This window comes from Scophthalmus maximus, chromosome 5 (genome assembly GCF_022379125.1).
Source record: "Scophthalmus maximus strain ysfricsl-2021 chromosome 5, ASM2237912v1, whole genome shotgun sequence".
Taxonomy (NCBI): domain Eukaryota; kingdom Metazoa; phylum Chordata; class Actinopteri; order Pleuronectiformes; family Scophthalmidae; genus Scophthalmus; species Scophthalmus maximus.
The window spans coordinates 1964145-1989408 of NC_061519.1; the positions used below are offsets into that span (position 1 = coordinate 1964145).

Consider the following 25264-nt stretch of genomic DNA (forward strand, 5'->3'; position numbering starts at 1 on the left):
AAAGGGGTGGTGCTGAAATAATACATTTTTATTTTGAATTGAAGGAAAGTGATCCATTATGGCTACAGCAGCCCATGAGCATGGCTTTGGTTTGAACTTTCGAGCTGATGCCCTGCATGCTACCATTACCACTCTGATCTCTCTCGTGTGTGTGTGTGTGTGTGTGTGTGCACTCGTGCAAAGCTTTTCATGTTGATATTGTGCAAACACAGAAATACTCAAATATAATATAGATGCCTAAAATGTGAAACAACAAAATATATAATACTTGTTACTTGTTCAAATCCTGAGGTGTGGATATGCTTTGGGCCTTAACATAATAAAGTGAATGTTCAACTTTTGCTTTTAATTAAAGTGTCTGCAGAGGGAGATTCTCTAACCCTGACACAGCACGGCAGAGACAGGCCTGGCTATGCATGACTAACAGAGGTAGCACCCAATAACTTGTACAATATATGCCAAGGCACCTCAATATGAATATTCATTTTTGCATCAGCCTTGAACAGTTACAGTTAACATCATCTCTATTGCTTTGCCTGTCAAGAGCATCCCAGCTGGATTATCTCACTTTTAGACGTTTTAAGACAGTAAAATGGGGTCAAGAGGTAAAATACAGCTACAGAAAGGAGGAGGAAACACATTCACAAGGGGGAAATACAATTTTATACAATTACTGTCCCCTTTTAACAAATTCCTTATAAAAATGTATGCTTCATGTCAATAAGACCCTGTGTATTTTGTGTTTCAGTCAGCCTTGGTGTATTGAATAACACAAACACATGTCAAATTTTTTAACAGACATGTTTATGCTGAAACTTGAGACTGCTGATAGCAGTCATCATAGGATAACCCATCCTCCAATCTCTTTAAATCCAATTGTTGTGAATAAAGCCATATACGTTTGCCTGTAATAGAAATTATTTAATGTAATAATTGGTGGAAGTGAATGAAAGAAATGTATGGTGAATTTAAAAACAAATCCCTATCATTAATTGATCGCAATAGATTACTGTTTATTAAGGACACAACTGTGCAGCAGTCAGCTGTATTTTATCATTTCTTTCGCATATTTTTATTTGAAAAGAGCACACAAAAAAGAGAACACAATCTCTAATGGACAAAAACATGTATTAATTTTGGGCAAAATACAACAAATGACAAACATGCTCAATTAGATGAAAACATCAAAGCGTCTTGTAATCATATTACATGGGGTGTGCTATAGTTTTTAAAGGTTAGTTAGAATAACTTCTCTTACACCATTTCTAAAAAAACATTTTTATTGGACACGATGCCAGGAAAATATGCTCCACATATTAGATCAATGACATCATGAATAAATAATCTCAGCATGAATAACACATCCAACAATATATCTTATTTAATTTTTTTTACATGTAGAAGAATGGCAAGATGTTAGGGGTGATGGTGAGACCCTGGTGTTGGGAAGTAGCCGGTCCCTTGACTGTGGCGGCCTGATTCACAACACCAGCTGTCCCGCCCCACCGAGCCAGCAGATGGCACTCTGAGTGTTGAAAAAGATTCTCCATTGGGAGGCAGAGAAGTGGCTCCATCAAATTGCGTCCTCGCCGGGGGGTACAAAGTCAGCTCTCCCTCTTCGTCTCGCTCCCAGTCTTCGCTACGTCTGTGACAGCTGGGGAAAGAGAACATGCAAATTAGAATCAGAGGGAACCGTTCGAGGTGAGGAGAGAGACACTGAGACATGAGGCAACGTTTGTCTTGGCTCCTCTTCATCATAAATCCAGATGTGAGGGATTCTGGTAGTCTCTGCCCCACCTCTCTACACCTGACAAGCATTAGACCACCCACAACCCCCTGCTTCAGCTCTGCGCTTCTGCTCTCCACAGCTCCAACAACATCCTCTATGCAAATTTTATAATCACACCACAGCTACCAGGAGTGTGTGCGTACGTACAGTGAACAGGGATATAAGCTTTTTACTTAGCATATGAAATGAGTTGGGATTAGAATGAGATAAAGAGCAGAGTGAAGAGAGGTCACTCATAATTTTGCTTCTATGAAGCTTTTTAAATCATCCTGACTGCTCTCACAGGCATTGGAATATCACGCTAAGCTCAACTGAGTGATTAGAGAACACTGGCGGTTTCACCAATTATGTGCACTTGAAATTAAAATGTTGTAGAATATCGGTGTGATGAAAAAGACTTTAAAAAATGGAGCATTTGGAAAAAGATATGAAAAATATAGCCTCTCAACCTTGTGATCCCAGACCAGTAAGGTCAATTTAAATCATTGTTTTCAAAGACATGTAAATGGATGAGCTTTTCTTTTCTTTTTCTAAAGGGTTAATTATGAGAATAATAATTATTATTTTCACGATAGGTTATTCTCTTGATTATTTCCCCAAAGGATGAATTAATTATTTAGACTATAAAAGGTTAGTAAATTGAGAGAAAAAAAATCACAAATCCTCAAATTAAAGAGGCTAAAACTAAGTAATGTTAAGGAGGTTTTGCTTGAAAAATGACTTTATCAATGAATTGATAATCGAAATTCCTTTTCTGGCAGTCAATTTATGTTTAATGATTTCAGCTCTACACTGAAGTGTTTTGTTTTGCTACACAATGTCTTCCATGAGTACCAGATCACACTGACTGCAAAGGATTCCAGAAGACAAATCCAGGGAAATCCAGAATAAAAATATATACCAAGAAAATATTTCATCTACCTTCCTTCATTTATTGACTGGGGAAAATGTATCTCTGTGACCTGGATGCTGTCAAACAGCTTATTTTTGATGGAAATCCATTGAAAAGCTGAGCAGGAAAAGCAACAATAAAAAAAAGGGGAAAAACGGAGCAGGAAAATGCGGGATGTAAAGGCGGCACTGCCCGTCACTGCAGAGTTAATGCTTGTGGCTATTGACTGTTATTGGTAGCGACACATGTGAAGCGGAGTTAAAATACAGCAGTTCTCTCATTAGGCTTTCCTTCAGGTGTCCACCTCCTTACAAACAACTACAAGGACAGAGAAATGTGTGAATACAATGTGTGTTTAAGGAATCCTTTGTTTTCACTCCGTCTGTTTCGCTTCCACGGCAATTGTTCTCCCGCACACACTTGTCTTCACGTGTGAAACAGCTCTCTGGAGAAAAAGTATGTTCTTTTTTTTCATCATGAATAATTCGAGACACAAGAATACAATGACCCCTTCCGTAGATTATTCAGGCATATGCTCATCACCGTAATAGAAAACAAAATTACACTATTGTGCAGCAAGCTCTGGCTACATTGTGTAATTCAAATTTGCATATATCGAAACCGGAATGCGTCCACCTTTTGTGATGATAAGTGTGCGCATTAATGTCTACCTTTCATGTTAATGGATTTTAAAATGTGTGCAGTGTGTTCCAACCAAAACAAGAAGAGGAGCGCGTTCACATGTTTAGCTGTGTTAAGTGGAAAAGCTGTAATTAAATCTGATTTATCTAATTGGTCCTCGAAAAAAGAAAAGGAACAAGGTTGTGCTTGAGGAATAAACACTAAAAATCTAACACGAATTTCATAGGTTGGAGATTCTAATGTAGGAGTTAAAGGCAATTTAATTGATTGTTCATGCAAATATAAATGTGAGTATTATACATTTGTGTGTAGGTAACCCTAAATTTAGACTGTTACTAAGGTATTTGTTGCATTTCACTCATTGGAACTACAAGAATCTATATTCATCTTGCATTCACATCTGTTCCTTTGTCTGTCACCCGGACCGGTGTGAAGCTGACGGGAACGCAAGCAGCAGCTGAATTCCTTTAAATAGCCCTGCCTGCTTCATCATATGGTTGCTATGGCAGCCAGCCCCTTGTTTCAAGATAGCTTCCACATGCTCAGAGAGACCTCCTCCACCTGAACGCTATAGATCCACGCTGCTGCAAGCGATGCAGCCACTTAGCAGCACGTATGAATAGCGTTTTGTGTCTACATGTCCTCAGTGTGAGAAATAATCAATATCTGAGCTATGCATTTGTGTGCGAGATCAATCCGGGGCTTCTCTTAGTGGGTGATTCAAGGAAAGGGCTTATTGGAAAAACAGAAAATAACAAAGGTGTGAAAGATATGAGAGAGGGGGAAAATGAATGTCAAGGAGGCAGATGAGGTATATGATAGAAAAAAAATTGATGTTGCAGGAAAAGGAGATCAAAAGTGAAACAGATGAGTGAACAGCTGGTGCAAGAAATGGGGGTGATACAGAGAGAAATTAATGGTTGAAAAGAGGATGAATGATCTATGACATATTTGAGAGAATGAGGGACTTGAAAAAAATATCTATTGATAGGAGTATAAAAGTAGATGTCATGTCATCTTTCCAAAGATGTCTCTTTCTTTTCTTAATAACTCCCCCTTCTCCCCGTGTTCTTCCTTCTTCTTTTTTACCACCTCTTCCTCGCCGTCTCCTCTGCTCATTTCTCCCAGCCCCCATCCTTTGTCTGGCATCCTGCTTCCCTCTCTCCAATTTTTTTCCATGCTCTCAATTAGTCATATATTTAACTGAGGTCAAACGAGACATTGACAATGCAGGACTGCAGGCAGCTGGCGTGTGCGCAGGCAGTTCTACATGGATGCTGACTTGTCCTGGATCTGTCCCATAAGTGCACTCAGAAAACTATTGTGAGGCTCAAAGGTGTGAAATCAATTTCAGGGAGAGAGTGGGAGAGGCAGACTTTCAGGGCATCGGCGGGTTTCATGCAGCAAAACGTAAAAGAGCTGTTTAATGCTACATGGATCTGAATTTAGGATCAATTCAACAGCTAGAATATAGAACAAAAAATAATTGAATCTAATTTATTCGTTAAAGTAAAAAGGAAGAATACAATTAAGTATCATATCAGTCAGTGTTGACATGCATCAAGAATTAAATCTCGATGTCCTTGAAATCATATTGAGATATAAGAAAAAAGAATCGGGCAATACGTATGCACTAAATAATTGATTAAAAATTCTGCTCATTCTGTAATACAGTAGGTGGATCTAAACAAAGAGGACTCAATAGTATGTAACTAGATGGGTTTTCTTGACTTACCTCAGTTTATCTGAATCTAAATCTGTATGAGATGAGTCCTCAGCATCATCCTCTTTGCCTTTTATTCAGCCTAAAAAAGGGAAGAGAAAACGGTACGGAGTAGTCAAGAAAAAAAATCCATATGCAGCTGTTTATTTCTTTTTTTAATGATTTCCGTGGAAAAATAGGTCTGACAGACGAGAAGTCAAAAAGAAAGTCGATAAAGATTGCACCCTCAATTTCCACTTAAAACACACAGGCAGGCTGATTGCATTTGAGAGAGTTGGGCGCGCCTCAGCATCTCCTAATGCATCTGTAAATTGAGTTAGAAAATGACAATGTCTGTTGCCTGCACTTGGGATGGAAGCCAGGGAGGGGGGGAAAAAAGGTTTGCTCTCCGTCTCCGTGCAGTATACCCACACCATTAAGCAGCAGAGCTCCACTTGTGTCAAACACTATTGTCTTTAATTCCGAATCATCTCATGCTGAGCAAGACAGAAACTCAGAATACTAATTTCTTCAGTTTTCTAAACACTGTGCCGCTTTCTGCCTCTTGCGCTTTGGATCAGATGATGAATCCAAAATGATGCATTATTTTGGGGATTTAATATTATCACAGGCTAGTGAGTGTATGAATAGACACGACTCCGTGTTTTGTGTCCACTATTAAGGAGCCGCCGTGGTCACCTCGGAGAGCAGCGGTGATAAGGAGGCTTGCTGGGCATTTGCCAAGCATCCATTTCCTCTTTACTTAGGTCTAAAAGGCCCTTTGCCACACACACACACACACACACACACAAACGCACACACGCACACACACTGCCGTCCTCATGTCCCCTCTACTCAAAGGTGAACATAAATATCTTCCCAATCAAAACAAAACAGGATTATGTCTTTACTCTGGCCTTTCTCACTCAATCTATTTCATGATCTTATTTTTTAAATGGCCATTCGCGTAGTTGTGAAAAACAGAAGCTTTTTTAAATGAGATCTAAAATGGCCCTCTGGTCTCTAAGATGATTATCCTGTTTAATTACCAGTATAAAATAACACATAATTCAAATAGAGAGCCATTTAAAAATATCATATGCTGTACTTTCTTTAAATAAATGTTATTGTATTTTGGAAGGTACACAGTCCTTGTTTGTCAGTGTTGTTGTTTTTTTTATTTTTTAAAGAGTGAGCCTTTTGCTCTTCATTGAGCCCTGGTCTACTGTATTTATAGGCATTAAACTAATGGCTCCATTATATCCATATTGGAACAGTTGACAGGGAATGCGAGAGAACGAGAGAGAGGGACATGCATTATATACTAAATCAATAGTAAATATCAGAGGTATGTCATATTCACTCACATGCCCCCTCTGTCACAGAGACACACTATGTACACACACACACACTCACACAGACACACCCTATTGCGGGGTCTGTTGCATGTGGACATATAGTGTTTTCCCTCATCACCATCCCTTCACCATTCGACATGAACGGTGTGAACGCGCTTGCTCGAAACACATTAGCAGCAGCGGCAGAGAATTTGAATGCGTAAGCCCGGACCCTCGGCCGTCACATTCAAGACGTGGCGCGTGCACATTCACACGAACACTCTTTCCCTCTCGCACATAAGCACACAAGCCGCACACCCACACAGTTGTGATAAGGCCCGGGTGCTGGTAGTCGTTTAGTTCTGCTTTGTCTTTTTACAGCGTCTCCCCGATGAACCGCATGAAACGCTGGCACTCGCAGTATTTGAATTAAATACAAAACGGCACATCTTTCACTTAATCCCTTATAATCTCTGTCTCTCTCTGTGTGTGTGTGTGTGTGTGTGTGTGTGTGTGTGTGTGTGTGTGAGTGTGAGTGTGTGTGTGTGTGTGTGTGCGCGTGTGTGGCCTAATAAGAATGGAAGGAAAACCTACACGAGAGAATGCTGCTTATCCCTTCTCGGTGCAAAAGAGTGTGTGAATGTGTGTGTGTGTGTCTAAGGTTAAGGTAAGACGGAACCCACCTCTGAGTACACCAGCCTAGATGTCCTATATCTAAATAGTGTCAGAAGAGAATTGATGTGAAGTCATTGCTCTTTGTGTCAGAGCATAAATCAGGCAAACTTAAAATTGCCACCAGTCAATATCTCATCTAATATAACAATGAAACAGTGTTTTTTGTGCCACAGTGGAACCGCTGCATATCTCTTGACTTGTTCTATTGACTGTTATAAATCAGGAACGGTAGCAGTGTTTTATGGGAGCTTGGATGCCCCAACCGTCGCCGCCTCATGTAAGTATATTATTTGAATGACTGGCCTTTGGTTTAAGTGCACATCGATAAATTTCCAAGTTGCTGTCTGATGCTTGCAGATGATGTTGGCACAGCTGCATGCCAAAGGAGCACTAACCCTGATGACTCCTGCAGGTTGCCAGTTCTGGGTAGGGCAGGGCAGGGCAGGGCCGGCTGGATGGCCGAACGGCTGGATGGATGGTTGTGGAGACAACTGGATAGCTGGCTGGGTGGCAGACCGGGTGCTGGGCTGGCGAGGCAGAGAGCTGTTAAGAAACAACAAGGTCAGCCCTTTGTCAGAACACATTCAGCACCGTAATGCTGCTCTGTGAAAATGCCAATGTTCTGAAGATAGTGGATGTGAAGCTCAAAGGACCGCACCACCCCAATCTAAAGTGGAGTTTTATTTTCAAAACTTAATGTAAACTCTTTTTTATCTAAAATATATATATAAATAGGCACCGGGAACCACAATCATCAACTGTTTCTGTGAGGTAGTTTGACAGTCTAGGTATATTGAGGTGTGTAATTATGGATTAGCAGAGATCTGCGGTGTGCGGAGACTTCCCCTGACACAAAGCAGTCAGTATGAAAGCAAAAGCAGGATTACTCTCACATAGACTTAGCACAAACACACAGGCAGAGCACACGCGTATACAAACAGGCATTCACAGACGTGCGCGGAGAGATATACATGCACACACCTCAGACGTACGCACTCTGGTCGGCCATCACAGGCAGCGTGCCGGCTCGGCAGCCATTTTGCTCCGGAATGTTCAATTAGGACCATTGTTGCTTACGCAGTCGTTTTCTCAGCGTTAACAGACACGATAGACGCAACAAAGTATAAGTCCAATCATTGTGGATCACAGCATCCAAATTATCAGTGTCCTTAATTGTGTGTCTTCTTTGTCTTTTCTCAGCGCAAAAAGGCCGCACAGTGGAAACCAGGACATATATGACGGCCAGACATGTCAGTGATTGTGCAGCCATGTGTGAACCCCGCGTGGCATGAATGCATGTACGCCGCATGGCTTGTTGTAACGCATGTGGCCAGGGGGGCGGCACGCCCTACAGCTTGTCAGCGCTCACATATGGAGGAGGGGATGAGAATGTGCATGTGCAAAAGGGAGAGGAAATGGGACGGGTGAGAAATGGAATAAAATGGAGGAGGGAGAGAGATGGATGAAGCGAGAGAGGAAATGAGGGAAGGGCACCGAAAGAGAAACGTACACCTTGTTCTCGTCGCCACCATTTTTACACACAGACTGTGCAGTTTGGTCACTGTTCATTCCGTTTCAAAGAAGCTGTGGGCAAAGAATATAGATTGATTTGCCAACATGAGCTATACAATAATCACAGAATAGCTGATAATGAACAGCCCACACCCATCACGCACCGTATGCTTTTTATACTATTCTGCTTTAAAAAACAAGGGACTACTGCCGTGTCCTAATATTCAATCTATTCATATAATATTCAATTCAACGTTACTGCACAAGGAACGGCTCTGTGTCACCGTAGGTGAGTGCACGATCTGTGCACTTCCATGTCCAGAGTTCGAGCCCTGCTCTCCACCCATGCAGACCACGTCTAACCTTACTTATCTGTGTCGCCCAAATGATACTAACCAATAAGTAGCAGAAAAATGTTGGAATCGTCACCTCTTACATAAGAGATATTTCTCTCCGACGGAAACGGTTCTGTCTGAATGCAGAATATTGTCGTATTTGCAAATAGAATAATGCTATTTAAGAGTTTATCCTTTACACACAGCATTTGTTCGACCCCCCCCCCCCCAAAAAAAAAGCTTTGATCAGTCCTAAAATGTTACAAACTATACTAGATTGCACCACATCACTGCAGACATCACATGAGCACGATGTAACAAAGGCCACATAAAGATAAGAGCACATCTATTACAGCCGTTGACACAAAGAGGGAATTGATAATGTAGTGTCATATGGACGGGGATGAACCCATCTACAGTCTTGTGAGACGGCGGCTGAATGACGCTTGGTTGGTGCTGCATGACGGTGGAGAGTCGGGGCGGCTTGACGACCAGCTGTCAAAAACGGGACAAGTTGAATGAGGGCGTCAGGGAACCGAGAGGGAGAGAAGACCGAGAACACAGCGGCGCAATGCGCACGTGATCTCCTGGAGACGGATGGCACCTTACAGGGCAAGCTCAGACATGATGATCAGACATGATGATCAGACATGATGATCAGACATGATGATCAGACATACTGTACGCACGCAGGAGTGCTGCATACAACATACAACAACATACAACCCCCCCTGCCCCCCCTCCACCCGCCCACACACTCTCACTTAGAATATGATACAAGACTGCACATATGATCTGACGCCCTTTGTCTGGGTTTATTGGTCAGCAGTGGCCGGCAGTTCGACACATTACGCTCCTGCTCTCGTTCTTTTTTCTTGCCCTCTCCCATGGGCACAAACACACACACACACACACACACACACACACACACACACACACACACACGCACGCACGCACGCACGCGCATGCCAGCAGAGTCATGTGCATGGCAGATGACCCTTTCTCACACACGTGTTTTAACTTCATTCTCTATGGTATGTCTATCACACATTACAGTAGTGACAGTCATGACCGCCGACAACCCACCCCACCCCCCCCACCCCTCCTCTCAGCCTCTGTGTCCTCAGAACGCACCCCCACCCCCGCGTGATCATCTGCTGTGGCCGTGTCCTCCTATCACCGTGAGTCAGGAGTGTTCGACAGCGATGGGTGGGCGGGAAGGTGGTGGTGGTGGTGGTGGTTGTGGGGGGTGCGGTGGGGTGGGGGGGGGGGGCACCCTATTTGACTTCTTTTAATTTTTCTTATCATACATGACTGCGGTGAGAGAGAACTTTCCCACCCATCGGAGGAGGTGCGAGCAATTCTACAGCGCCAGACAGAGGGGACCCTTTGTCTCCCACCAGCACCATACTGGGAGGGACAACATACGTACACACACATATACTGTACATACTGGCATAGCCAAAAAACATACACGCGCACACACACACTCTCTGACAGCAACTACGCACACGCTTACACACACTACACTGTCACACTACCAGATACATAAGGGACAGTACTGACATCCTGACACACATCAGTGTCTGCACCCATGTGTATGTTAATCTTCTCAATTCAATACGTCCCAATGCAAAAGCAATGTGGACTCTCTTCATTGTTCACATGATCGCCATGTGTGGCAAAGTGTATTTGTGTCAGAGTGTGTGTGTGTGTGTGTGTGTGTGTGTGTGTGTGTGTGTGTGTGCATGTCCTCAGACTCACCTGGCAGCACCCCCGGTGCTGGTTGTCGTGGTAATGCAACTGGGGTTGCAGAGCTGTGACACCTGATGTCCCTCCTCCCTCTCACTCTCAATCTCTCTGCTGTAGTTATAGGATCAGTAGCTACACCCTAGCACTGACAGAAGAGGGGTAGTCCGAGAGGAGGGGTTCTTATCGAGCCTGGCGGATCGTACCACCACCCGCACCGAGACCAGGGGGCGCCGGGGGCAGAGCTGGTAGGGACGATCCAGATAACGCTCTGTCAAACTGCCTCCGATCCACCCCGCTGTCTGCGCTGACATGGTCTCTCCCTGCTCCCATGTCTCTGATTGGACAACGCGCTTCCTCCTTCATCAAAATGTAAAATTCCAAGACAGAGAGAGTAGTGCAGCATTTACGTGTGTGTGTGTGTGTGTGTGTGTGTGTGTGTGTCTGAGAGAAAGACAGACAATGCAAGGGGGAAAAATGCATGCAAACGAATATGACCGTATGCATGAATATATGTGTGTGTGTTTGCCAGAGCGTTCATGTAAATGTGTGTGTTTGTGCCTTTGTGTCGGGGAGATGATATACAGGAGGCCATTGTCTGTGTGGGTGTGTGATAGAGGAAGAGGTAGTCGAGGGAGAGACACAGGACAAAGAGACAGCAAGACATGGTGTGTGTGTGTGTGTGTGTGTGTGTGTGTGTGTGTGTGTGTGTGTGTGTGTGTGTGTGAAAGAGGGAGAGATAAAGAGAGCAGTGTGTACGGCCTGAGAGCTGTCATCATTAGTCTCTTCGCAGCGGATGGTGTTGGGCTGCAAAGGGGCTTGTCAGTCACTTTCTGTCACAACATGTCACAAACACACACACACACACACATGCACACAGGCGCGCACACACACACACACACACACACACACAAACTTTCCCGGAGGAAATCATGTCAAGATGGGGGCCTGGTTGCTCTGACAAGCTGATCCAACCTCCCGACAACCTTTCACCCTGCTCCTCTAACTCCTCCGCAGCGGTGTCACACTCAGAATCAATGCCCTGATTTGTCGGCTTCACTAGGAACCAAAAGATTTGACAGAAAATGGGGCAGGTGGCGTGAGACGAGGTGCGTTAGGGGCACAGCAAACATACAGGCAGGGAAAAGGGCGAGAGAGTGGCAAGAGGCAGATGGCAGCGAGTGCTCAGTTCTCTCCTGAGAACTACAGGAACTGGTGAAATACTGCTGACTCACTGTGCTTGGGGAAGGGCCCTCAAACACACTCGGATCAACCCCAGAAATCCAGCTAATTCACACAAGACTATTCCAAACAAACGGCTCATTACTAATACATATCAATTGGGTGAGTGAAATAAGAACAAAAATGACAAACTGCGTTTTGCTCCCGTGCAAGTGATCCGCTGTAGTTTGCTGCAGTGGAGAGTTTTAATGCTCACGTATAAAAAACAAGACCTTCCCTTTTCCCTGGCTTTTCTCTGTCTCTCTCTGGCTGCCGATTTAATTACCTTCTATATTTATCGGAGCTCAAGATGCTATTTTGGTTTCGAGACTCTTGTCACTGATATCGGGAGGCTACATTATTCAGAGTGAGAGCACCGGGGGCCGTAAGACACAGAACGCTGTGTGCTGTTGTTAACCCTATGGAGAAGGACAGACGGTCACACTCACAATGTGACCGATCGTCTCTGCGTCTTGTCTAACATCCTCATTGTGTCCACTGTGGAGCAGTGATCGGGCTCAAACTGCGGTCTAAGGTGTGGTCCGTCTCGTGTCACCGTGTTCTGACTGCTGCAATCTCAGATCTCAGCTCCAGAGCATCGAGTCTGATTGTACAAATACAAACTGGGTTACCACACACACACACACACACACACACACACACACACACACACAAACGCAGAGCAGTATGCCTGAGCACAGCATGCCCATGCGAACACACACACACAAAAAGTGACACACACACACACACACACACACACACACAGCCGGTATAGATTGGTGTCCTCCATATTTGGTTGTGATTTATGATTGCTCTTCAGTAGAGGCCACAGTCATCTAGGAGATGATGGCCATATTGATCTGATAAACAGTTTCATTTACTGCCAAAGCCCGCCATTCATGCTCACACTTACACACTTGTGCACATTTGTGCGCGCACACGCAAACACACACACACACACACACACACACACACACACACAGCAAAGACACATAGATGCACAGCAGAAATAACCCAGGTTTCTGCCTCATCAATTCCCCACCTCCTCCACGTCTGCTTTTCTGTTTCTCTGCTCATTCTCTTCTCCTCCCCCCAGGCCACCTCGCCCGCTCCTCTGCTCCCGACACGCGTTAACCCGTTCCTCTTCTGCCCTCTTCGCTCTCCAAGCATCCTCTTGCCAATCACCGGCTTCTCTACCAATAATGTACCACGGCCTCTTTGTTTCTTTGTTAAGCTCCACGCAGTTTCGCACTAAGGTTTTATCTCAGTGTGCCAATATTTACCAGCAAGCATTTGACAGCAACATGCAGGAGGTGTCCGAGTTCATCACAACCCTGGGATTTGGATAATATGAATTGTTTAAAAAAAAAAAAAGCATAGATACATATATTTTTCATGTCTATTTTAAAGCAGTACTCGAAGTACGGTACATTGAAAGACTTGCTGGTCACAGTAATTACTCCTCCTGTCCATTCTGGCCGAGACGCGATACCATATTTATTCATCAACAGCAATAGATGTGCAGAGATTATAATATGATGCTTCATATGTTTATCCTGGTCCTGTGCAGGTCCCATCAACTGACAAGCTCAGCAAAGACACGTGCAGCAAGTAAAAGCCTTTTTTCTTGGAAAGAAATAGATGAAATTTTTGTTTTAACAACACAATAACTTTTGGAAACACCAGCTTGATTTGATAAATTCGCTCCAACTACACTCAGAGATTATAATTTCGCACTGAAAGAGGACTGTGGATTTTATGGATACAGGGATAGCGAGGTATCACTTACCAGCCAACGTGGACAGGAGGGATGATTACAGCGAGCTAAGCCTTTTTTGTGTTGTATTAAAATTGATTTGAAAATATCTCATTCTCAATGGGTAAAAGTGGCAATTATGGATGTTGTGTGAACATTATCTAAACATTAATATCAGCACTGTTTTTCCACAGGTTTTCAGTGTTGGTATAACCTAAATCCCCATAAAAGCCAGAGAGTCAGTGTGGCAAAATGCTGATCTGTCACCCCAGGGCAGGCTAAGGCCGTGGTCAGTAACTTGGACGTTGCCCGTTTTAAATATTGCACACGTCTGTCAGGGTTGTCCACACAGCACAGCACAGATTTGAATTCATGAGTCCATTGTATTATTTAATTTTTTCAATACTGATGTCAGGAATTAATCCGACATTGGAAGGTTTCACCGCTGTTAATTGGTGTGATGGGTCAAACTGACTTAATTAGCCCAACTGCTGAGTCTAAAATTAATAAGAGAGTGGAAAAGTGTCTGGTGATGTTCTGAATGTTCATCCGAAGGCGTTACCACCATGACGAGAATAACATTCTGGGATGAAACTCTGTTTACTTGAAATTAAAATGGTTGTATGTAAAGATATATCAAATATTCATTTCTTTAATTGGTGATGATGGTGTCTTTTCTCCCTGTGTGAGTAAAGAGGTAATGCCGGAGAAGTGGAATGGGAAACTGGAAATGCGCGACATATTCACACACACACCAGCGCGCGCACACACACTAGAAGGCTTTCAGTTTCTAAATCAATCCCACATCCGTAGCTAATGTAGTACTGGGCCCTCTTCAGGAAGCATTAGGCCTATTAGTCAAAGTGCGTACGCATTCCTGTATGTGTGTGCGTGTGCGTCCATATGCGTCTGAGTGTGTCGAAGCCGCACACTCAGCAGTAGCCGATCTCAGTGGATCCTGCGGGGTCAGCAGGTGCAACAGGGAATGAGGGACCATCTTTTTGTGTGTGTGTGTGTGTCCCGCCCCTCGATATCCTCTGGGCTCTTTATCGCTCTAAAATTATCCTCCATTTACTGGAAGACACTGGACAGACCGACGGAGGGAAAGAGAAATATGGACACTCTAGTTTGAATGTCTTCCTGGATCACTTATGGCTGCAGAACTACGAGACAAACAGACTTCTTGCGTTGCTAAATAATCTAATCTAATAAGTGCGGATAAGTTAAGTGTGACAGATAGATCGGCTGACAATGTCTCCGCTGACCAGAGAACACAATTTAGCTTTGTCGAACGATTCAAAGCATCTAAAATGCTAGTGTTACGTTAGCTGGATTTTTAGTTGTGCGTTCTAGGCACCTAGCCACCTTAGCTATGCAGAGGCTACTTTGTATGTCACAAAGACGCCAAATGGAGATCCACATGTAACTGTGATGGTCAACGTGGTGTTTCATATTACAGGTTTCCATTGCTGGTGGGATTGTTTGATTTGATTTGGATTTTAAAGGAGATGAAACTATCCTTCCGGGCCGTCTCATCACAACAGGGATGTAACCTCACCACAAACACTCTCCCAGTCATCGCAAAAGTATTTTTAAACTCAGCAATGTGAAATGGCGAAGTTACCTGGATGTAAAGTGATGTCATTACATGCATAGTCAACCGTCGCTCCGTAAAAGAATGCAAATTAACGACTATAAACCCAATTACACACGTACAATGTAGTCTGATCGTTTACAGTACACGTGTCACTACAGTGTCTGGCAGTGCTGCTATGGACGAGTGAAAGTCGACGTGGAACTATAAATCAAACCCTACGCCACAGGACTCCCATTAACCCTCGTATCGACTATAAATCCATAAGGTTGCTCGACTCCTCATAAGACATAATATACCATATTGGCTCGAAGATACAGAGGACTCTCGTTGGCCTCGTATTAAGGGGTCAACTAACACAAATGAATAGGAATTCATTTGTGCTGCTCCGAGCTTTGAGTAATGTCATTAGAAGAATTCGGCGGCGGCATCTCTTACCCTGACTTAGTGTCCCCCGTTAACTCAGATAATCCACACACTTCACTGTAAATAATTTTCAAAGGGACGATTTTCTTCAGTAGAAAGCCTTTCAATTCAAAAGTGTTCACAGTGAAATTATTGGATTATCCAGAGTGACTGGGACAAAATGTCACAGCGGAATTATGAAAAACAAATATTTTTCATCTGCATCAAAATCAACCGCAGTGCAACCGGCCGTGTTAAGAGCTTGAAAGAGCCACTGTAACAAACATTATTTCATACGTGTACCCTTTACTGCTTCACTGCTTTTACTTACGGCACAAACAATATATCTTAAAAGCTGAAAACCCCTCTTAAGAAAAAAACTACAGTTTCTACATCTCAGTGTGACATCCTCTCATCTGACATTTCACTTCCCCTTTGTCTCCGTCCCTCACATGGCCTTGTGCACCCTCCTCCTCCTCACACTGCATTTGTGCCTGAGGATTTTCACAACCCGAGGTGGATCAAGTCTCTGCAGATCAATATCATCCATTCATGTGGGCTACAGCTTATGCGTGACCACGTGAACATGCACGTTCAAAGACACAGAAGTTGGTGCACCTACAGCATACAATTGCACTCTGTGTGCAAGACCCACAAGGACAAAAAACGAGAGGGACTCAAAATTAGTTCCTTCGTTATTGCCGAATAAACTGAAGTTGCTCAGACTTTATCTCGGCGTGCACACACTGCACGCGGGGGAGACTATCAGGAAAACCCATATAAATAATAGCCTTTACCAATGCCAGCAGTAAGCACTCAGATCAGCCAGACAGGGCCAGTTAATAGACCAGTAGAAATGCTGAGGAGAGAACATGAGGGTGGAGAGGGAGGAGAGGAAGGAGGAAACTTGCGGAGAAAGCGAGACAGTGAGGCTGGCCATTATAAATCATATCCGCTGTTGGCGCCGGTCATGTATCCTAGCAACCAGACATACCCTCCCACCCCTCCTCCATCCCCTTTCCATCTTCCGCTAACAACCTGGTCACTCTTATTACCCATACTGCACTGGGCAATACCCCAGAAAAGCCATGACAGAGTGGGGTTTGTGCGTTTCCTCTCAGGGTTTGTGTTAAACTTCTGCTGATCAGATGTCATAAGAGCTGACCCCAGAACAGCGCTCTATGAACAGATAATGGACATACTGCAGACCCCTGTCTCTCTCACACACGAACTTACACACTCACACACACACACACACCCAATGACAGAAGATATAATCGACTTGCTCAATCACAAGCCTGCTCACAGGCCCTTTGTCGACCAGGGTTTACTGACTTTGCGCCCCAGTTAAAACAAAGAGGGAGATCATATAGTGTGAAACTCCAGCTAGCATGACTTGCATTCAGTGGCCACACAAAACTGAACAGGCCTGCTCCACGCTGCAGCTTCACACCGTCTCCTTACTGAAAGCTTCAGCCGGTTACTGGTCTCCAGGCAGCTACAGTCTTATACTACCCCTGCTCCTCTTCTGGGCTTGGCTACAGCCTCATTGTCTGGCTTATGAAATTTTGAGTACTCAGCAGGGTGAACAGACAGTGACACACACACACACACACACATGGACGATGAGTGTGTGCATCTATGAGAGTGAAGGAAATGAAGCACTCAGGAACCACTCAGTGAAGCCATAGTCTGAGAGCCACCAGAAGTGGTTGGTATGAGAGGAAAATTGTGTTTGAGGAAGTATAAAGTAGCCAGTGTGTGAGTGTGTGAGTGTGTGTGTGTGTGTGTGTGTGTGTGTGTGTGTGTTTGTGTGTGTGTGTGTATGTGCGTGTTCGCACGCGCCTATTTGTGTACCAACAGAACACAACTATGCCACCTTGTGGACCAGGATTGTCAGGACTCTCCTCAAGTCTTCATTTACCTGTGAGAAAAGAAATTATAAATGATCAATAGGTGATTTTGCAGCTCATCACACCGTTATCACTTTTTTCTTTCTAGTATGTCTATATAGTATATATACTTTATGATGTGTGTTTTTGTAGATGCATTTAAACCCAATATTACCGAGCTGAATTAAATGGCTCCTTGTTTGGAAAAACAGGAATAAGTGTGGTCATCTTACCTGGACTACACAAACTTTTCTTGGAGCATTCTCCTGAGCTTTTCAAGGACATCGCCTCTTTAAAATCTATGAGATAAAACCTGCTTTTAAGATTTAATGAGATCCACAGTAAGAGCAAAAGTTTCAAAAAATAATTAAATTAAGATTACAAAAGTGCCATTCCTACAGCTGCAGGATAATGAAGATTAACTTTTCCTTTAATCTCTGCGCTTCATCTGAAATTATGGGACGGAATTTTTTGCAGATAAGCACAGGTTTAAATCTCTAGCCGGCAATTCTGTCCCTACTTATTATTAACCTGGATATTAGTGTGGGGAGCCTTGGCTTGTCATTGCACAACACGAACAAGAGAAAAATATATTCATTTCCAAGAACTGGAAGCAGCAGAGTTTTTCTATTGTGTCTAATGTGTAAAATGATTATCACAACATCCCCTACTTTTTTTTAAAGCCCTAGTGGGTAATTCTTGTACTTTTCTGGCGGCATCTGGTGGTAAAGTTGCAAACTGCAACCATCTGAGCACCCGACAGGGGACACACCGCTGGCGCACTGCTAATTCCATTTCCGGTTTCCCATAGCGCTGGAAATTCAACACAAATGCGTATATTCTGGACCGTTTTCTGCATCCGTATTTAATGCTTCCTTCCGTTATACCTCGGAACACGGACCCCAGAAGACAGGGAAGTGATTTCTTTTCAGACCTCCCGAGTTGCAGTGGAACTGGAAGGCAACACGACGTAGCAAACGTGGCGACTTACACGGAGGTCGGGTCTCCCTAATGTTACTATATTTAACTCATTCAAAGTTGACGAAAAAACATCGGTTCTTTGTTGCCAGTTGATTATACATACAGTATATGAATACATAGTTATTGTAATATGACTGTAGCTTTAATAAAATTGTTTCGTTTTTGGTTGTGAGTTACATTAAATAGTTCATAATACAACCAATAACTGGTCAAGTTGTTAACTTAGATGGCCTGTTTGTAAAAAAAAAAACTAAAAAAAACTACACAGCTCACGAACATGAACTACTTCTAGTGACTGACCAGTCGTGATGGAGCCTCTGATTGGTCGAGTGACGTTGTAAATTGAAACCTTCTCTGGAGTCACAGGCTTATGATCATTTACATTTACATTTACATTCAGTTATCACATTCTCACTTGTTGTTTTAAGGTCTCAGGGGGTGAATGGTTTGTTTACCTGTTGTAAACAAAGGAAGTCAGCAGCTGTGCGACTTTGGCGCGGCGGTTGCCGTTCGGCCAGCAGTTGTTTGTGCTACTGCTTCAGACTCCCTGTAAAGCACAGCTTCTCTCTTTAATTCTTCCATAAGGTCAACACTGACTGGCTATTATGTGAATTCCCTTCCAGCAAAGTACAACAAGCGCAGAGTTTCAGGACGACGGACGCTGCCCACCCACCTGAGGGGGGCGACGGCCCAGGTTCAGAACGTCCTGCCGCTTTCACGTGCGGTCGGAAATAAAAGTGTTCAGTATCCTCAGAACACGCCGCGGCGCAAAAGAATTCAGTGTTAAACTCCTAATAGTGTTGATAAAAATCTAAATTCTCTCATTGCATTTTCAAGTTGATCATTTGCTGTATACATGTACTTTGTGAAGGCATGAGTTGTTAGTAATATTATTTAGTTTAACTCCAAAGTGAATATTAAATCTTTACTGGGTGTCCTTTAACGCATCCAAATACATTTTGAGCAATTCCCCGCTCGGTCGCGAGACAACAAACCATGCGAAGGATGGCGGAGGAGATAGAACCTGCCAACGAGCAGAGGTGAGTCCTACCTCTCTTTACTGTCACCAGCTTCACCCCCGGGTCGGCTGGGGGAGATTGCCTGTGTGTGTTGTGTCCAACAGTAGCTTTGACACACACACACACACACACACACACACACACACACACAGACGCACCCGAGCCCAAACCTCCATTAAAACAGTGTCATTTTAATGTAAATTGGGACTTGTTCATATTTCTCTTACTTTCTGCTCTAAATGTTTTGCTTTGCGTTGGTGTACCTGTGTATAGATGGGTTTGATGTTGTGGGTGTACCTGTGTATAGATGGGTTTGATGTTGTGGGTGTACCTGTGTATAGATGGGTTTGATGTTGTGGGTGTACCTGTGTATAGATGGGTTTGATGTTGTGGGTGTACCTGTGTATAGATGGGTTTGATGTTGTGGGTGTACCTGTGTATAGATGGGTTTGATGTTGTGGGTGTACCTGTGTATAGATGGGTTTGATGTTGTCGGTGTACCTGTGTATAGATGGGTTTGATGTTGTGGGTGTACCTGTGTATAGATGGGTTTGATGTTGTCGGTGTACCTGTGTATAGATGGGTTTGATGTTGTCGGTGTACCTGTGTATAGATGGGTTTGATGTTGTTGCGGGATTGAGCAACGACTACAAGCGGTTTGTGTGAACTCTTAAACCACCCTTTTTTCCCCCCCAAGAAATGTGTGTGGTGGAAAGCAAGTAAACATCAAATCAACATTTTTAATCTATAAGGTCTCAAAAATACCAGATGGACTTATCTGGGCGTCTCTCAGTTCTGTTTTTCTTTTCTGGAAGCAGGTCTCTGTGCTGTATAGATTGTATACGAGCAGCACTGATAACAGCACATGGTCAAAGTTCAATGTATACTTTGTTTTGTGTTTGCATGTCCTCCGCCTTCCCTCGGTGCATGTTTGCTGTCCCAAACCCCAGCAGCTGGATGCTAAGTTGGCTTCCCTCCTGGTGCCCCACGTCTCCCTCTCAGCTGAAAGACGCCGAAGAAAAAATGCTCAAGAGTAAGTTTCGCCCCAAAGGGCTGTCAAACCCATGCGCGCAAGATTTTGAACAGCAGTTTCTTGTGTGTTTGTGTGTGTGTAATACAACATATCAAACCGTTTATTGAACAATGATGTCATCAGACGAATGAATCTGAAGTCATCAGGATGAGTCCCATCCCTGTCCCGTCATCTCTTCCCCCTGCTTGCAGGTGTGAAGCGGCCTTTCTCCAGGCAGCACGTCCGGATATCCAATGACAACTATTTGTGGACAGTAGCTTTTTCCACTCATCCACAGCCGTTCTCCCCGTCTTGCCCCCAGCCCCATGCCCCGCCCGGGCCTCCTCTAGTTCTCCTGCACGGCATCGGGGGTGGAGTGGCCCTCTGGGCCCAAAACCTGGACTCCCTCTCCGGCAGCGGCCCGGTCTACGCCCTGGACCTGCTGGGCTTCGGCAGGAGCAGCCGGCCCCAGTTCAGCTCCGACCCGGAGGGAGCCGAGGAGCAGTTCTTGGCGGCCCTGGAGGAGTGGAGGGTAAAGGTGGGACTGGAGGAGATGGTGCTGCTGGGACACAACCTCGGAGGATACCTATCTGCCGCCTACACTCTCAAACACCCTCACAGGTGCTCAGGTGTTTGTGTGTCTGTGGCTGTGTGGGGACAGCTTCACCTTTTTTGAATATAAATGTACAACAACATAACTAAGACAACAGTGGCCGAGTGAATAGAAATTAAACTTCTGTGCCGGTAGAATGTGTTAAAAGGGGGGTGGGTTGTTCAAGGTTATGACGATTTGCAGACTAATCAAATACCTGAATGAGAGAAAATAAATCTGTAACCATTTTCATTACTGATCAATCGTTTCAGTCTTTTTTTACAAGCAAAAATGCAAAAACATTAACTGGTTTCAGCTTCTAAAATGAGATGGTTTGCTGATATAGTTTAGAATGTAGCTTTTCATTTTTGGCTGATGATCTGTGAAATTTCCAGAAAGTTTTTACATGCAATTTAAAAAGAAACTTCTTGTTCTAAATAACTAATCAACTCACTGGGAAAATAACTGGCAGATTAAATGATGATGAACATAATTCTCAATTTCAGCACTATAGTGGAGTTTACTGACGTGAGGAGATTCAGAAATAAGGTACCCGAACAGTTTTGTTTAGTGTAAATGGGGAGCCGCAAAAGTTATTATAGTTTTTTTTGTTGCTCAACATTGAGGCCAATTATTTATTTAGTCATCCTCTTATTTAAAAAACCCAAAACTCTGTGGTGTGTTCACTGTCTCGTTAGGTGCATTTTTCAATTGTATTAGACAGTCTGCAAAATGCAATCGAATGATTGAATTTCAACATTCAACATTAGTTGTGTGTGTGTGTGTGTGTGTGTGTGTGTGTGTGTGTGTGTGTGTGTGTGTGTGTGTGTGTGTGTGTGTGTGTGTGTGTGTGTGTGTGTGTGTGTGTGTGTGTGTGTGTGTGTGTGTGTGTGTGTGTGTGTGTGTGTGTGTGTGTGTGTGTAGAGTAAAAAGTCTACTGCTGGTGGAGCCATGGGGGTTCCCTGCTCGCCCTGAGAACCCAAACCACAACTCCATCCCAGTGTGGATCAGAGCCATAGGAGCTGTCATGAGCCCCTTCAACCCTCTGGCTGGACTCCGACTCGCTGGGCCTCTAGGTCAGCACACACACACACACACACACACACATACGCTTCCAAGTAAAGCTGGCAGCGGGCTTTAAACATGTTACATTTTTAGCTTTCCAAGTAAAATGACATGATTAACAGAAGTACTGTGATTTAACTAGTGTGAGGCGGCGATTGATGAATAAACCACCTCATGCCAGTGATACTGTTCGAGAATTTGCTTAGGATCAATAAAGTACCTAGCTTATCTTATCCTTCTTGTCCTCCCTACACTTTGTCATCGTCTAGTGTTTGTTCACTCCGTAACTCGACTTTCAGTTGAAAGCTTTTTCATTATTGGTCATGCTGTCTTATTTTTTTATTCCTTCTGTCCTCTCCAAGGTCCAATGCTGGTCCAGACCATCAGGTCTGATTTCAAGCAGAAATACTCGTCTGTGTTCGATGACAACACCGTGTCTGACTACATCTACCACCTGAACGCCCAGACTCCAAGGTGAAGGGAAGTTTTAATCCGATATGCACAGATATGTTATTTCTCAGTGTACATCATCACATTACCTCTGTTTCAGCGGAGAAACAGCCTTTAAGAACATGACTATTCCCTACGGCTGGGCTACGAGGCCTATGCAGGAGCGGATCGGGCAGGTCCAGGCTGACATCCCCATTTCCTTCATCTACGGGTCTCGCTCCAGCATCGACAGCAACTCTGGATACGCCCTCAAGAAAACCAGACCAGATGTGGAAATCACAGTAGGTTCCTTACTGTACTGTGCTTTTTGATACAACGGTTTGTTATTTGTAATATGGGAATGAAAAGAAACATCCGTGGCATGACACAGTCTCAATTTCCTTGCAATTCACGTTGCATACACCCCGATTCACAGAATATTTAGGGTGGCCGTAAATGGTCAAGAGAAAAAATTTGTGTCACAACAAACAAAGTTGCAGTGTGGCTCAAAATACACCAATACAACATATCTATGTTCGAGCACACACACTCACATTCTTGAAACGTGAACCGAAGCTGACTCCCAGTGTTCAAATGCGTGTGATTGTCAGGTGATCAGAGGAGCAGGCCACTACGTTTTCGCCGACCAGCCCGATGACTTCAACCAGGCGGTCCTGCGGATCCTTGCCGGAACTGAGAGGAGAGGTGAGGACGAGGAGCAGTGAGACTTCCTTCATTCAGAGGACACACAGGAGAGCGCAGGGATGAACTGACTGACACCAGCCCAGTACAAAACTACAACAGCTCAGTTCGACTCTGCTGCCTCTTTATCATGCACTTTAGTCTTCAGAGACACTTTACTCATCGCTCCACACTCGGGCCCTCTCCGAGGCTTGAGGTCAAAGGTCAGAAAAATGCCGCAGGGTTCTTTATCCAGTCTCATGTAATTAAGTTTTATAAATAAATGTGAGATGAGTCTGTGTTGCTCACTGAGTGGCTTTCCCCATCCTCTTGTGAAGAGTTAGTTGAAACTGGCGTCCATTTGGAAAATATGAATTCTTAGAAACTATTGGGAAACTTTTGCCTTGAAAAAAAAGCGGGGGGAAAAAAAGACAGCTTTTCTCAAGAGACTATTTTGTTTTGAGTTGAATTCTTGTAAAATAGACAGATTGTTCGTGTTTTTGACATGTCACGCACTCTGAGCGATATGAGGGAGAAGTTAATAGAGCAAAGGGGCTGCCGTGTTTTTTTCATGGACCGTCCAGACTGAGAGCAGCCAGCAGAGGGCGGCACGGTGACAGCAAGCACACACATACACACACACACACACACACACCATCTCCCCCTCCCCTTTGCTCTGCTGAACTGTAACAGTTAATTCCGCCCACAAAGCGGCCTTCACATGCACATTGAGCTGAGTGACCCACTCTGGAGACCTGGACAGTGATGCTCTTAGAGGCAGGGCAGCACACGGCATCGCTGCGAAGTCACAACTGCAGTGACAGAATAGGGTCAGAGATGTGCGTTGGGCTAAAAATAGGGCCTTCTGTTTCAGGAGGCATCGGCATGAGTTAAACAACTGGCTCCTTCGGTGGGGGGCATTCATCTTTGTGACTGTGCGAGTTTGCAAAAACTGGATAAACCTAGAAAAGTCTTAGGTTTTTTGTTGCACTGCACACTCCTTTCACTAAATTCTTATGTAGATTAAACCTGTTTACGCTATAACACACTAATTTTGGACAGCTCTTCATCCCTTTGATACAGTTGAACATAGAAAAACTGTTAAAGATTAAGAATAAGTTTTGATTGATTTGCACACATTCATTCAAATACAAAAACAATACACCCTGAAATACATCAAATATATCTGTGTGAGCTGGGGAGGTCAGATACCTGGGGGTGGGGGAGCTTATAGTGAAACCTCAACAGGTGACTAAAACTCACTTCTGATTAAAAATAGAATACAAAATAATTACAGGCAAAAACTCCATTTGATGAAAAATAAATAGATAATAATAAAAAAAATGAGACATCAGGACTTATAAACTAGGGGAAGCGGTTTAAGTAAAGTAGAAAGAAGAACAAAAACTGATACACAATTTCAATAGTTGCCAAAGGCTAGTTATCCACTGAGCACAGTTTTTTTTTTAATTTCCTTCTGTGTACAGGTAGGGAGACACAGAAGACGCAATATGATCCTGTTTAAAGACTTGAATGGTTTGTGAAGAGTCCCTGTTTTGTTTGTATCATGTACGCAGGTGATGATACACACATTTTTGGCCTTAACACTCAAAACAAGTGTAGCAAAGTGACAACAAAGGCAAAGATGGATAATGAAAGTTGGAAATCTTGATTTATGAACATTGCATGATTCAAAATATTTCAAAAGGCGGCTTTGCTGATGTTTCGAGAGTAAGGAAATGCATTTGGCACATTATAGACCTTATAAATATAACTTGATCTTTAGAAGAACACTGTACAACCTGTTTTTATTACCGATGATTGATGACAACGCGGAGACGTCCTGTGTCCGAGCCTGTCATTTCTGAGGCATCATCAACCTGGCCTGCCCGAGCCGTCTCCTGGCAACAGGGTAGCCACGGTGACTGACTCTTTTGGATCGTCGACGTGCAGGAAGCGATGCCGTGGTTGGATTGGGGGGGTA

General features: G+C 43.8%; 1 protein-coding gene and 1 long non-coding RNA gene across 9 annotated transcripts; one reads left to right on the forward strand and one right to left on the reverse strand.

Annotated features, from left to right (window-relative positions):
- Window positions 1–1111: 1111 nt before the first annotated feature.
- Window positions 1112–17104, reverse strand: LOC124850040. 2 transcript variants are annotated; one of them, XR_007030812.1, is made up of 4 exons: window positions 10649–17104; window positions 7433–7580; window positions 5059–5128; window positions 1112–1654 (listed from the first exon to the last, which is right to left on the reverse strand). It is a non-coding gene; the product is annotated as an uncharacterized LOC124850040 (long non-coding RNA). The 2 variants fall into 2 exon arrangements; XR_007030811.1 differs by lacking the exon at window positions 1112–1654 and adding an exon at window positions 2583–4641 and having other exon boundaries at window positions 10649–17103.
- Window positions 17105–19365: 2261 nt separating this feature from the next.
- Window positions 19366–23579, forward strand: LOC118311415 (1-acylglycerol-3-phosphate O-acyltransferase ABHD5-like). Of its 7 annotated transcripts, none has more exons than XM_035635265.2 (7): window positions 19366–19522; window positions 20452–20534; window positions 20726–21134; window positions 22030–22181; window positions 22533–22644; window positions 22721–22901; window positions 23211–23579. In XM_035635265.2, the coding sequence occupies exons 1-7, from the start codon at window positions 19479–19481 to the stop codon at window positions 23322–23324; spliced, it is 1095 nt and encodes a 364-aa protein (XP_035491158.2). In that variant the 5' UTR covers window positions 19366–19478; the 3' UTR covers window positions 23325–23579. The 7 variants fall into 7 exon arrangements, with proteins under 7 accessions (XP_035491158.2, XP_047188224.1, XP_047188222.1 ...); XM_047332268.1 differs by having other exon boundaries at window positions 19473–19522; window positions 20455–20534; XM_047332266.1 differs by lacking the exon at window positions 19366–19522 and adding an exon at window positions 19767–20157.
- The last annotated feature ends 1685 nt before the right edge of the window (window positions 23580–25264 follow it).

Coding starts and splice junctions, on each gene's coding strand:
- LOC118311415 (XM_047332266.1), top strand. CDS start 20,081: ATGGGTTTGATGTTGTCGGTGTACCTGTGTATAGATGGGTTTGATGTT. Junction 20,535..20,725: donor CGAAGAAAAAATGCTCAAGA/GTAAGTTTCGCC, acceptor CCCTGCTTGCAG/GTGTGAAGCGGCCTTTCTCC. Junction 21,135..22,029: donor ACTCTCAAACACCCTCACAG/GTGCTCAGGTGT, acceptor GTGTGTGTGTAG/AGTAAAAAGTCTACTGCTGG.